A 15051-nucleotide genomic window follows, 5' to 3' on the forward strand; every position below is an offset into this window, starting at 1 on the left:
AAAGTTCTCCGATGAAAACTGACGTCGGCACGCCAGGGGGCATATATGGCTCCGCTGACGTCATGTCAGTGGACGACGTCCGGGCGGAGCCGTGCAGCGCTGCCCCCCCCCATCCCCCGGCGCGCAGAGGTGCTGCTGCGGAAGATTTTCCGGATCCAGTCTGAAGCCTGGGGATATTCTGAGTTAAGGAATCTGCGGCTAGACTATGTCTTTACCAGGTACATCGTTACCGAAGGTAAGTAACTCGTTCATCACAGTGTTTCTTTCAGATGAACAAGTTACTTACCTTCGGTAACGATATATCTGTATAAGAAACATTAGTAGTGATAGATTCCTTACCGCACTGCTCAGTCTCACCTGTCTATTTCTTCTATTTTTTCATAATTTTTGCACACTGTTCCCAAATTCTCACAGTATTTTTGGTGATGGCTCCGCGTTCTGACGCGGAAAAGTTCTCCGATGAAAACTGACGTCGGCGCGCCAGGGGGCATATATGGCTCCGCTGACGTCATGTCAGTGGACGACGTCCGGGCGGAGCCGTGCGGCGCTGCCCCCCCCCACCCCCCGGTGCGCAGAGGTGCTGCTGCGGAAGATTTTCCGGATCCAGTCTGAAGCCTGGGGATATTCTTAGTTAAGGAATCTGCGGCTAGGCTATGTCTTTACCAGGTACATCGTTACCGAAGGTAAGTAACTCGTTCATCACAGTGTTTCTTTGAGATGAACAAGTTACTTAACTTGCGAACTGATTTCTAGGGTTAAGGTAATCCCTCTCAGGGTCCTAGTTTCAATGCACCAGTGGTCAGTATCTTGCATTGCTCTGCGTTCCTGGTGCGGAAAGTCGTGTACAGAACTGACGTACGCCAGCGTGGGCGGCGTCAAAGTAGCGCCCGCTACGTCATCTCGGCGATCACGACACCAACGACGGACACGGAGCCGCATGACACCACCTACCGACGCGCAGGGGTACTGCTGACAAAAACTTTGTGGATCCAGTCTGACGCCTGGGGGTAGCTCTAAGGTAAGGAATCTATCTCTACTTATGTTTCTTACAGATATATTTTTACCGAAGGTAAGTAACTTGTTCATCAGGACACCAGTCTGTGCTTTCCCACCTAAATTGGTTATGGTGAGTACCTAGGTACACCCCAGATTGACTACTGGTGTACACTTACTAGCCCCTAGTAGATGGTACTAAGGTACCAAGAGCATAGGTACACCAGGGGTCAGATGGGCTGAAGTATGTATTGTGCCACCCATGTTATGTTGATTTTTAACGTACACGGCTACTCACGAGTGCCCTGGCGCGATGTCTAAATGGGAAAGAGGAGACTATCAAACGAAAAGTTGAGTTTTCAAATATTTCTTGAATACTGTTGGGTCTTTGATGTTGGGTAATGCCAGGGTAAGTGCATTCCAAGCAGCCGTGGCCTTCTGTGCCAGTGAGCTACCACCATACCTCTGGTACTTAAAACGAGGAACCAGTGCGAGGCCATGGGATGCAGATTGCAACTGTCTTGATGGCAGATAGAAGGCGAACCGCTTTTGAAGATAAGATGGTCCAAGGCCATGAAGGGCGCGATGGGCTAGGACCAGAAATTTTTACTTCACACGTTCAGCTACGGGAAGCTAGTGAAGGGAGCGCAGGTGATGACGCACACTGTACCTGGTCGAGAGGCCCAGAAGAAGTCTAGCTACTGTATTCTGAACCACCTGGAGCTTTTTTATCGGGTAGCCAGGGATGTCAATGTAGAGCGCGTTGTTATAATTTAGCCGGGACAGGATGAGGGCACAGGTGACCGTTTCTCTTGCTGCTTGGGGCAGGAGAGAAAAGAACTTAGTCTTGAGGAGACCAAAGCAATTGCCAGCCAACTTCTTGATGTGGAATGAGAAGGAGAGGCTCTTGTCAAACCATACCCCCAAATTCTTGGCCTGCTTCCCTACAGAAGTGGGCAGGGGGAACTCAGGTGGCCAGAGAGATTCCTGGAAATTGGGGGGGAATTTTCCATACAAGAGAATCTCTGACTTCTCCTCATTACATTTTAATTGTGCAGCCGCTAACCATTTAAAAATGGAGGAGAGACAATGGTGAGCCGAGGAGACGGATATTGTCATTATCCCAAGTGAAGAGCAGCTGGGTGTCATCGGCGTAGGCCATTACCTTTGCTTCCAGGCTCTCGGCCAGATAGACTAAGGGTGTCACATAAATGTTAAAGAGAAGAGGGCTAAGGGAGGACCCCTGAGGAACTCCCGTAGTCACAGACTGTAGAGAAGAGAAGGACGGAGGAATCTAAATCTGCTGGGCCCAGCCCTCGAGGAAGGACCTAAGCCATTTCCAGTCTGTACCCGACACACTTATCCTGGTAAGTCGTAAAAGGAGAAGAGAGTGTGGGAGCGTGTCGAATGCCGCCGAGAGGTCAAGCAGAATTAATGCTGCCCTCCCGCTGCCGTCCAAACACTCCCAGATGGCCTCCACGACCTCCAGCAGCACCGATTCAGTGCTGTGAGAAGCCCGGAACCCTGGACACTGTAATTCCCTGGACTGCGAGAGTCTAATGACAGCTTTTTTGAATAAGTGGCAAAATCTTGGCCTGCTTCCAGGGCGCTGGGACACTGGCTGTACGAAGGGACAGATTGATGATGCTATTCTCCTCTGTGTTAATCGTCTTTGCTGCTGCTAGCAGTCCAGCAGGGCTGGGGTCAGAGGGGGAGCCAGACTTTAAACGCCTCAGAATTTTGAGCGAATCCGGCAAATCCACCGGTTTAAAAGCGTCCAGGCGATGTTTGATGCTCACCGGTGAAGGCGATACAGTTTACTCAATCCCACTGTCGCCGGGTAAGAAGGCCATCTGGAGACCATTCAAACTAACTACAGGCCTGCCTTTGCAGCCTATGTAAGCTGGTGCTAGCACCACTTACAACAGGTTTCCCTATATCTGAGGTCACTGCACTTAGAACCAATAAGTAACCCTAAAAGCAGGCCTTTCAATCCTGAAGGCAGGGTGCTTGGTTCTAAGTGTGAGGGTGCCCCTGAATGAGCAGGACACCCCTACAACCTTTCAGAGTCTATTCTTCCAGGTTGTAAGTGCCATTACGATATATAGAGTGGCCATGCGTCATTACATGATGGCTAACTCTAAACTGGCTGTAATTAACCCTGTCATGTTTGGTATCAAACATGTTGGAATCCTACCCCTGAAACATAAACGGTGTGGGAGGTATGATTCCATGCACTGTAAAGCTCCTTTGAGAGGTCCTCTGTGCTACCGGTACCAGTTTTCCAGACCCAGACAGCACAAAATGGCTGCTGCCGGCCAGAGACACTATTCTGTCCTCCTGCTGCTGAGCCAGGCTCGAGCAGAGGAAGGCAGGACAATAGGCATCCTGTCACAGGGAAGTGTGACCACCTCCCAGACAGGGTTTAGTGTATTGGGGCAGGGTGAGAGTGCTTGGCAGCGCAACTGAGTCTGCTTGAGGGGCACATTTGGTGCCCTCCTTGCATACTCCAGTTCAAACCAGCTCAGAGAGCAGTTGGCTCCTGCTCTGGCGTGAAACTGGACAAAAGACATGGGAGTATCCTCCCCACTATCCGACCCCTCCCCTGGGAGGGAACCCTGAATCGTGCCAACCCTTTCCTTAGGGTACTTAAGGGGTTATCTGTGGGTGGGCCCCTAGATTCGTCGTGGGACAAGATTCTGATCACATTCCACCTCGCTAGACTTCGCTTTGGGAACAGAGGCTGCAACTTGGAAGACTCCTGCTGCTCGTGGTCCCATTGTCGTGCAAGTCTGCTGCAACGTGTCTACCTGTGTTCCATACACACATTCTTCACCGGACCTGTTGACATCCAAGCCACCCGAAGGAATTTTCCTTGGAGTGAAGGAGTCACTCCCCTGCATCTGTAGGCAGCGCAACGCATCTGACCAGTCTGCTGATCCTGGGCTCCCACGAACTCCGAAAGGCTCAGCAACACAGGTGGTGGTTCTGCAAATCCCTCGAGGCCTGTAATGTCTTCCTACCGAGATTGAGGCCAGTATCCCTCATTGGAACCGCTGGAACACAACTCCTGTACACAGCGCCAACTTGCTGTTGCCAAGGGTAGTTGGCTCACTCCGCCAGAGATTTTCAGGCTCCAAAAAGCTCCAACCTCAAGCAACTCCTACAGCCAAGATCTTCACCCTCACCGCTTCCTTTGCACCATGGGCGTTCATTGGTGAGCTGCTCGAGATCCTCTTGTGACTCCTTTGCCTCTTGAGGGTCTTCTTTGGCTCCAGTGGGCTCCCCTGTTTGCTCAGGGCCTGTTCTGACTTATCTACTTGTTGTTAGTCACTTGGACTTTGCTGGTCCCGACACTACACCTTTTTCCTCGACTATGTTGTTTGCCGCTCCCAAGGCTTGTTGGTGCCCCTGCCAGACACTGACCTCTTGGCTCTCGGCACCCGAAGTGGGATAGCTCATGAACTGTTCCTGGTTTTCTACAGCGTCGCCTGGTCCGCACAGCTGCACTTACAAGGTCACCGTCAACCTCTCCTGCATCATTAACATCGGTGGGCATTTGTCTATCGTGCCTCCTGGTCTCTTGAGTGGCATACTCTGTCTCCTCTGCTTGCAGGTACCTCTCATCTTGAATTCTCCTTTGGGTTCCACCAAACTCCTTCTTCAACTCCAGCTGCAGCTTTCCTGAAGTCCTCCATTGTGGTCTACAGCGGTTTCTGACGTCACTTGACACCTGTGTACCCGGCTTCCCTGGTGTAGGTACACTGGTTACTGGGGTATCCTAGAGTGGGGTGACCCCCCTACCCCAACCTTCCATCTTCCACAGGGTGTCTTAAGGGTCCGCTGGGAAGGGTCCTTTTTCTTTAGAACTGCAACCGCGACTTACCCATCGACTAACATTGAGCACGCGGTCGTGTTCCCACTCTGGACACGACCTCCGTGGGATTCCTAGATACTCACCTAGGGTGGTTCCTTGGGTCCCCGGCTCTTCTATATCTTCTGGGTCCATTCTTGACTTGAGTCGTGGTTTGCATTTCCCTATTTTAGTATATAGTTTGGTCTCCCCCTGGAGACCACTGTGTATTTGTGCTACTTAAGTTTTCTATTTCCTAGGTATTGTGTTTATTTCCCCAAGTAGGAAAAAACACATTGTGTTAGTGAGTGTAATGAAATACCACTTTTTATAACTACACTGTTTGATTCTTATTCACTTAACCTATACCATACGATTAAGTTATAGTAAAACAAGCTGCTTTGCACTCCTTCTGGATTAAGCCTGAAGGCTGCTCTCCACAGCTACCACTTAGAGAGCTTTCTAAGGTTGTCTAAGACCACTAAAATCACCATAAGGGTTGTCTGGATTAGTGCAGGGTGCTACACATTCATAAGTGGGCACCATATACTAAGCCAGCCCTCACAGCGGTTTACAGTAGGCCAGGAGAACTTTCAGTTTGATGTGTTCCCCTTTGGCCTCACCAGCGCCCCGTGGAATTTCACCAAGGTGATGGTGGTGGTCGCAACTCATCTGCGGAGATCAGGCATTCCAGTCTTCCGCTCTCTCGATGACTGGTTGTTAAAGGCGGGCTCACCCCGGGCTGTCATCTCACATCTCTATACTACAGAGAACCTCTTGCATTCCATGGGATTCACTATCAGGGTGTCAAAGTCACACCTGACTCCCTCTCAGACGCTCCCCTTCATTGGAGCAGTTCTGGACACGGTGCACTTTCGGTCTTATCCTCCCGCGCAGGAGTCCAGGATATTTGGGCTATGACACCGATATTTCAGCCTCTATCCTGAATTCTTAACTTTCCTGATGTGTACCCCCTACAAGCCAATGCACAGCTGCCCCCTGCGTCTCTTGACCTTAAACATTGTCTTCCTTCATGCTTTTATGCCAGCTTGTTGTATGGATGAACTACAGGCACTTTCAGTGTAACCACTCTATACCACCCTTTTCCGCAGGCAAATTGGTGCTAAGGACTTGGGCGGCTTCTTCCATAAAGTTGTGCCTCCCTTCCACATTGAGGAATCCATCACTCCACTAGCGTTCTTTGCTGCCCCTTACCCCTCAAAAGAGAAGAGGATCCATTGGTTAGACCCCATTCCAGGATTTACGTTTTTACAATGATTGTGCCAAGGACCACCAAGTGGACAATCACTCTTTTGTGGAGTCTGTTCAGCAAAGAAAGGGAAGGTTGTGAAAAAGAGGACATTGTCGAGGTGGATAGTCCTTTGCATAAGATCTGTTATGCACTGGCCACGATGCAGCCTCCATAAATTCTGAGTGCCCATTCTACTAAGGTCAAGGCTGCTACAACTGCATTAGGATGTGGAGTGCATGTCCTTGACATCTGCTAGGCTGCGGTGTAGTGATAGGAGCATAGGTTCACAACGCACTACTGCCTTCACATTCAGGCCCGGTGAGAATTAAATTTAGCCTGGTCTGTCCAGCAAGACTTTTTACTCTCCACCTTGGGAAGGTATTGTTTTTGTATCTAGTTAGTACTGATCAGAAGAATAACTTACCTTTTGATAATCTATATGGTTAATACTCTATCAAACCACAGATTTCTCACTGCCATCCCAGCTTCCAATTCTATGGATCAGCCTCTTTGTAACATTTTAAACATGTCCCAAGTTAGTAGTCAGCACACTGTAACCAACAATTCTTCACGCTCCATATCTGAAGACCTGGAAAGGGTAGGATAAGAAACTCACATCAAGTGGGGGTGGCGTTTATATGCTGTTCATTTCCATCTCTACAGGGGTGGCATGGCGCCACCTCGCTGTGTGCAGAAACACTGCTGTGAAAAGTTTCCGTATCCAGTCTGGCATCTGGGGGATATTTCAGATGTGGAATCTGCAGTTATAGTATCCACCGAAAAAGAGCATTACTGAAAATAAGTAACTTGTTCATTAGGACAAAAGCTTCAAGGATAGACCATAATTTTGTAGGGTATGAAGGGCAAAGCTATCAGTCTGGAGAAATTCATCAGAAAGCTAACCGTTTCAAGGTGCATCACTGTCAAAGTTAAAATCTTTGTTCTGATAGACTTCTAACTGCAGATTCCTCATCTTTTGAATATTTCCCAGGCGTCGGACTGGAACCGTAAACTTTTCAGCAGTGCCTTTACACACTGGTAGGTGGTACTGTGCAGCTCTGCACTGACACTCTATTCTGTTCCGGAAATTACTTGCAGTGCCTATATAGACAACAATCCCATGCACTGACGTCCACTCCTGTCTTTCCACACCACCTGGTTGGGATTTGAAGCTACCTCTCGTCTTTGTGACCCTTTACCTCAACAAATTTTATAGTTAGCAATGGAAATGGCAACCCCAAAACTACAGGGTTTAAACCGTGTAAGGATTGTCACAAGCAAATGTCTGTGACAGATCCACATCTGGATTGCCGGTCGTGCCCGGGGTTGAGTCCCGACGCTGAGGCCTACAATGACTGTGTCAATTAATTAGCAGGTCATATGGGACTGCTAGTTGAAACTCTACATCTCCAAGCACCTCAAGACTCCACGGCATGAACTGTTTCCATGCAAGGGTCTTCTCAATTCAGATCCAGAAGTCTCAAGAATCAATCCAAAGGCAGATTGTCGTCATGCTCCAGCTCTTAGGGTAAGTCAAAGAAAAACTTCAAGAAATCAAAGTGGGACTCTGCTCCTTCCCACTCTCATACAACTGAGCAGGTGCAAGGGTATTGTCATGCTTCTAAATCTCACTTCAGAAGTTTGCTGACGTCGAGCCCATCCCGCAACCTATCCCAGCACAACCCGTTTCCGGGTCTATCGGTGACGCTGAACCAGATCTGCAAGTTCGTCAATGCTATACTATGACTCTTCAGATATCTTCCGGTTTCCCCTGGTGTACGTTTAGGCCCGAAGGAACCACGAGTCACTCCATCTGGGTTAGCGCTGGCAGGTTCGCTCTCTGCGCCATTCAGAGACTTTGACCTCCTCATGGGGCTACTCCTGACTCCAGCTCCATGATCTACACCAGTTTCCAGAGCAGTGACACAAACTTCAATGAAGCTGGAGGACGAAGCACCCATTATGCTTTCCAATCCGAGTTGACACTGCTTGGACCATGACCGAGGCAGTGACCGGTTTCCGTCAACTCACAGCCTTCGGCGTTTGACCTACTTAACATTCTTCCTCCACTAGGCAGAACTCGTACACCACATTCATTGTTCGGATCAGACTGTGACAATAATTATAATGCAGTTGACATGGCATGCAGACGAGAAGAACCTGAAAGTAGAGGGAACAGAGTCCAGACCGCGGAGGTGACCAGGTGGCACAGGAGCACAATTCCAGCCCATGTAGGGGGTTCTTGCTGTAGCACGGTAAGGTTCAAGCAGCAGCTCTGGAGCCCATGTTATGATACAGGAGCCGTCCACAAGCTGTCCCATGCCGGTCGACGAGTGTAGGAAGGTCAGTGGCCAGCCGGACCACCAACAAGCCTTGGCAAATGAAACAATTTGTAGGAAAAGATGCTGTGTTGCAGACCAGCAAGGTCTGCAGGACTAACAAAGCAGGGGTAAGTCGGGCCGGCCCTCAACACACAGGAGTGCCGGCAGGAATCAATGGAGCCCACGCGAGGACCCTCTAGAGGTAGGCACAGGAGTTCGCAAGGAAGCTACAGCAGCACACAGGAGATGAAGGCCCACAAGGCAGAGAATGCAGGGAGGATGACGTAATTTAAGCTGTGCAATGCTGGAGGCCTGGGCTATTTCGAGCTTGAAGATATTCGGTGGAAGGAGCCAACAAGCTTTAGTAACACCAAACCGGGGCAGTGCACAGGGACGCTTTCTACGTTGGCTAGAGAGGGACTACAGTCTCCCATCTTGCAGAGAAGAATGGTCAGGCCTCTAGCAAACCAACAAGCCACCACCTGTGTTGCAGAGCCAGGCGATGTCCATGGGACAACAGGATCAGCAAACCGGTCGTCGACGTGCCTGCAGATTCAGGGAAGTGACTCCTTCATTTCAAGGGAGATTCCTTCACGATAGGATGCAGGCTGAGTTCTTGGTGACTCAGAGGAAGCACAGCCATGGAGTTGCAGATCTTTGGAGAAGTACAGGGACGAAGATGCAGCAGGATTCTTCCTACTGGGAGCAGTCTTGTCATGGGTCCTGGCTTGCCGTACAGCAGAGTTCCAGTGTCCACCAGCAGAAGAATCTTTGAACAATCTTCAGTGACAGGCAGTCGTTCCAGAAGTTGTTGTCAGGACAAATCTAAGGACCCCCTTCAGTAGGAGCCCTTAAGTAACCCTAAAAAGGACCTCTTCTCTGGTGACCCACCTATCAGAGGTAGTCAGGGATGCTACTCGTCTGTCATAGCCAGTCAGATCCTCCCAGGGGCCCAGAATCAACATGGCAGAATCAAGTGGCCACCTGGAGGAGCTCTGGGCACCTCCCTAGGGAGGAGCTGGACAGGGGTTGGTCACTCCCCTGCCCTTTGTGTAGTATTGCCCCAGAGCAGGAGTCAAGTGCTCCTCAACTGGGCAAAACTAGTTTATGCATGGAGGGCACCAAATGAACCTTTCAATGTAGTCTAGTGGCGCTCGGAAGCGCTGTCACCCTACCTAATTCTAAAGGCGAGGTGGTTACACCTCTCCTTCACAGGATATACTTTGTTCAACTTTCCCAGCCCGAGTGAAGCTCATCAGCAGGGAGGGCAGAACATTGTCTAGGGTCGGCAGCAGCACGGGCTGGCAGTGAGACCCTGTAAGGCTACACAGGTAGGTATTGGGTGTCCGATAAGGAACCCCACAATATATGGTATCATGCAACTAACACTTGAATCGGTGTAGTTACGTGATTCCAACATGTTTGATAACAAACATGACCAGCCTCGGGCAGCCATTATGTAGTTAGACATCTCAACTTGCCAGTGTCCACTACATACCTTATAATGGCTGTCACGCTCTTACAAAGAAAGGGGCTGAAGACATGGTTATTCACGGTATAGGCACCCTTTTGCTCCAGTGAGTCAGAGTACAGCGCCAGGACACCTTTAGGTAGAAGTACGCTTTATAAGCTCCGATAACATAACTTAACAAAGCCCAGAAAATGGAATCTGGGATTTGTAGGGGACCTCTGCTCAAGCAGGGGTACCCACATACTTGGAGCCATGCACCCTGCCTGTGGACGGAAGGGCCTACCTTAGGGGTTATTTATAGGTTTTAAGTGCAGTGACCGGGATAGAAGGGAAACCTTCTATCTGAAGTGAAGGGTCCATGCACCTGTCAAGCAGACTACAATGGCAGCTCTGCAGACACAGTTTGCATGGGCTTCTATGGGTGGCACAATACATGCTGCAGCCCATAGGAGACCCCTGGTGTACCAATGCCCTGGGTACCTCAGTACCATATACTAGTGATTTATAATAGTACCACAGTATGCTACTTGTGGCGTGTACAACGTACTTACCAGTAAATTTAGAGGAGAGAGCACTGTCACCGGGGTCCTGGTTAGCAGGATCACAGTGAACTAGAATCAAAACACTGACAACAGCCGAAAAGTGAGGGTATCTATGCCAGAAATAGCCTACTTTCCTACAGTGGCCAGTAATTTGAGCCCAAATTCATATATTGATTTACTGGTCTTTGCGGAGGCTCATCTCTTAACTGAAGGCAACCTTCAGATATAAAGCCTGTAAACAGTGGTTGCAAGACAGATATGTAGTAAATATACTTTGAACACATGATGTGGGATTTGCAGATTAATGATGTTGGCACTCTGTCTAGCTATAGTCTGTTGAAGGACGAAACACGAGACCTCATGTACCCTTCTCAAGAACTCTGAAGAAATGAATAAGCAACTGTAGGAAGCTGGCTCTCTATACAGTGCACAAAAAAGAAGTACACTGTGTAGTGTCCAGTGGATCCCCAATGGGTTTACAGAGGCTAAAGTAGATAATACTAACGCTCTCTTTTGTGGTGGTGTGGACGAGCAGTTAGGCTTATCAGAGGGTGGCAATAAGCATGTGTTGTACTCACAGAGGCAATAATGAGACACACACTCAAAGAATAAATCCGAGACCAAATCAGAAAAATAACACTTTTTATAGATGTTGTAAAATCAAGAACTTCGTTTAAAAGTAAGTACTGTTTTGTTAGCAATTTTTACAGGTAAGTAAATCTTTCAAAATCGGGTGCCTTTGCGCACAATGCAACCCTGTGGCAGGAAAAGACATATATGCAGAACGGTAAGTACAGATGATTTCAGGGGTTCACCTTCTGGATTTCAGGCAGTTGTGAGCCAAGGTCCAAAGAACTACCAGCACTTCTCAGGAACTGCCCGGGTTTAGCTGGGAGCAGGACGCTGGTAGCTGTGCATGGTACAGTGAAGGGGGGCTACCTGGAAACAAGCTGCACAGGAGGACTTGGGGACAAGTCCGAGAGCTCCGAAATGGTGGCTTGGGTTGCAAGGGGACATGAGAGGACAGCCGGTTAGCTCGGGTGCAGAATGGTTAGGTCGGCATGGTTGGATACGCAAAGGTGCTCCTCGCTGTTAGGAACAAACAGCTGGCAGGAACAAAATCGGCACAGCTTGGCCATTCACAAAGTTGGTCTCAGTGATGCTGACAACCCTCAATGACTGCTCAGTCGTGGTAAAGGTAGAATCCGGATTGGACTCTCGCTGTTGGTGTTTGGTGCAGGGCATCTGGTACCTTGGATATTGGTACTGCATGGCTCTGGTCGGTCCTGGTGTCTTCACAGTGGGTGGGAAGACTGATCTGACCTTCCAGAGCACTAGTGCCTCTTACTGGTCATTTGCAACATCAGTCATGGCGGGAAGCTGCAAGGCCGTGGACCGCAATCTGTTAGTATGTGCCTGCGGGCTGCAGGGGAGTAGCTCCTCTACTCCAAGGGAGACTGTAGGCAATTTAGTGCTGACATTAGATCTCCAGCTTGCAGTATGAGTCACTCTGTCGTGATTGTCAAGAGTTGTGAGCGGGCAGGGTTTTGCACCAAAATTTCAGTTCTTCTGCAGTTCTCGCCAGGCAGTAATTCTTCATACCTCTTTTCTTGATCTGTGGAATCTGAGTTCTTGTGTTCAGGACTGCCACCTAAATACTTGTTTTAGGGGCGTGACAGGTAAAAGCCAATGTTTTATGGTGTTCACACCCTCCGTATGACCTCTTCGTGTGGGAAGTGGGCATAACTCTGACCCTAGTGGCTGATTCCATCCAAACCAAATGGGGGAACCTGAAAAGGTGGTGTTCACATCAGCTAGTCCGCCTTCGGGGTGGTGCTGGCTTGGTGTGGGCACACCTCCTAATCTTAGTAATTTTCCCACCTGCCTTGCCACCAAAAAGTGGGATCAGGACGGGGGTGTTGGGGGGGGGGGGGGCGGGGGGGCGGCATCTCCTCAACCGGGAGAGGCCTGGGTCGCAGAACAAAGGCAGCAGGGCCTTTGGAGCTTACCGCCCTGGAATGCGGTTCCTGCGTGGAGGAGGTATAAACACCTCCGCCCAGAACAAGCTTTGTTCCCAACTTCTGAGAGCAATGGCTCTCACCTCATTAGTTCAGAAACTTTACTAGGGTGACTGGCAGGTCGAGACCAGTCTGTCAACACACGAGTATTCTGCAGGTTTTCAGGCGGCACCTCTATGGTGCCCTTTGGGTGTATTTATTAATACATCCAACACTGGTGTCAGTGTGGGTTCATTAAGACGAGATGTTTGGTACCAAACAACTTGGGGTACAGTGGAGCCATCATGTAGCTGGGGAACTTATAATCATGAGTGTCTAGTCCATGTACTCGTCATGGCTTCCCTGTGCACTTGTGGTATCTAAGAATGGACTTAGATATCACAGGGACACTTCTACTCATGCAGATGTACCCACACATGGGTATAGTGCACCATGCCTTAAGGCTGTATGGTTGACTTTCCTGTACCACATGTAGTGGTTTGCAGGCATGGCACACAGGGCTGTGTGCCATGTTGACTCTTCACTTTTCTCTGCACTAAGACACTCGGGCTGCAATGACAGTTTGCATGAGCTTGGTGAGGGCTCCCTTAGTGTGCCGCAATTCATGCTGCAGCCCTTGGGAACCATTTAGTCACAATGTCCTAGTGGTTTAGCGAAACTTGAGGGGTGCCACCTGCAAAATGCAATGAGGGCCCCCCTCTGGACTCTTTCAGGAGCTCTTAGTCCATGATACTGTGCTGAGAGGGCCCCATGGAGCTGGGCTCTCCCACCTCCCTCCCCTTGAGGGGGTGGACGCACCCTAAAGCTGGGCATTTCCTACAGCAATAAATGGACAATTTTGATTAATACACTGTCAGTGTTTACTTCTATTATAATGAAACAAAAGAAGTCCAGAGCGCGACTACATTTCACACTTCTGCTTAATAATTACCTCCTTGACCAGTCCTCTGTTCCCTCGTACCGCAGCTGCCCCACACCAATTCACAATCCCCTCTTCCCTGGGTGACTTCTAACCATTTGTAGAGCTTTTACTGGGGCTATAGTTAAGATAATGTCACAGTTGTCGATTCCTACACGTACCAGTGGTGTTGGAGGGAGCGTCTTCATTTGACCTTGGACAAGCAGATGTCCCTGAAATACTCCTGCAACCATCTTGGCCTAGAAGATAAAAGTCTACGTTCTAATGTCACAATATTTCCCCTTCTCCTTTGCCACATCTAAGAATAACCGACCCCAAGCGAGTAAATCTGATTCACTTTTTCTAAGCGCTTTCATCTCAGAGCACTGTTTTTAGGTCAAGCCTGCGCACCCCATGCCCTGCTCTGTGAGCCATGCTGTATTGGAGTATGCACTTGAAGCCCTGCCCACATTTATCATTGGCTTGTGTCATTGTCGTTCGTAAATGCTGGCTTATGATTCGTTATTAGTCTTGTTAGTCCCTCCTTAGTACTGCCTTGTCTTCATTTGTAACCTCCCATGACGACTGGCCCTTTTACTTAGGTTGTTACACGGTATGTCTTCTTTAGTATGTAAGCACTATTATCTTTAATGAGTTTCTCTTAATGCAGGAGCGTCACTTGTGTGCCGTTGTGACCACCGGCTTGTTTATTTAACTCGTAGCAAATAGAGAGCTCTTTGGGGGCCATGGGAGACAGAAGAGGGCAACCAAGCAATACCTCAAAGCATTTGGAATGCAATAGGTCTCGCATTTGCGAGAGTTTAAGCTATTGGCATTGTAAATGACAATGCCTTGTTATTTGTTTTAAAAACCAAAACATAAACAAAAGGCATTGTCATTTACAGTGCCAATAGCTCAAACTCCCGTAAATGCGAGACCTATTGCATTGCAGATGCTTGTTTAGTTTCTGATTGGTCATTGCTACACCCCCTCCAGGACAACTCGTCAAAGGATCTCATGTCCGAGGTGGTGCTGGCAGTGCAAACTGGAGCAAAGGTCCCGTCTCTACTGCCCTTTCAGCTTTAAGAAAATCTACCTCTTCTGGGCTAAGATACAAGGCGAACCTTACAATACCTTCTCCCTGCCCATCAAAGAACGCACGCATACAATCAGAGGAACTTTCCCAGCTTGGTTCCACGCTGCCCCTTGTTGGCGCTAGCATCCGGAAGAGTATTTTGCAACTTGGAAAAAATCACAAACCCGTTTTTATTTAAATTGAGCATGTATAGGAAGAGTTAAGCTTTGCATACAGAGAACATCAAAAACATGGAAGCGACATGAAGAGGAACTTCTGTAGATTCATTGGTTAGATGATCGCCTCGAAAAGGGATCAAAATGTATAGAACAGGGTGATGGCTTTCATTTCATCTCCAGGGCGGAGCACCACAGAGAAGAAGCTGGCCACAGCCGCAGGGTCCTTTGCCAGTCGAGGTCACGTTTTACATTTGCACCTATCTGGTGCACTTCCGGTTTCCTGAAAGTAACACGGACAGCCTAAGTTAATATTTTTGACTTGTACAACAACTGTGGAAAATAAATGTGACGAAAGAATGCTAAAATTATTAGATTGGCAAATATTCTAGTCATAATCCATTGTTTTTGGTCTATGAAGTACAGACCGGAACCAGCACTATGCAACTAAG

The 15051-nt window shown here is 48.9% G+C and overlaps 1 protein-coding gene across 2 annotated transcripts in view; it reads right to left on the reverse strand.

Moving 5' to 3' along the window:
• Nucleotides 1–14595: 14595 nt before the first annotated feature.
• Nucleotides 14596–15051, reverse strand: part of LOC146806097 (interleukin-1 receptor type 2-like) — a 63578-nt gene continuing 63122 nt past the window's right edge. For both annotated transcript variants that reach the window (XM_085623430.1, XM_085623431.1), the window contains exon 6: nucleotides 14596–14882. In XM_085623430.1, the coding sequence (XP_085479556.1) occupies nucleotides 14860–14882 (23 nt within the window). In that variant the 3' untranslated portion in view covers nucleotides 14596–14859. The remainder of the gene's footprint in view (nucleotides 14883–15051) is intronic.

The sequence above is a fragment of the Triturus cristatus genome, chromosome 8 (assembly GCF_964204655.1).
Source record: "Triturus cristatus chromosome 8, aTriCri1.1, whole genome shotgun sequence".
NCBI classification, from domain to species: Eukaryota; Metazoa; Chordata; class Amphibia; order Caudata; family Salamandridae; genus Triturus; species Triturus cristatus.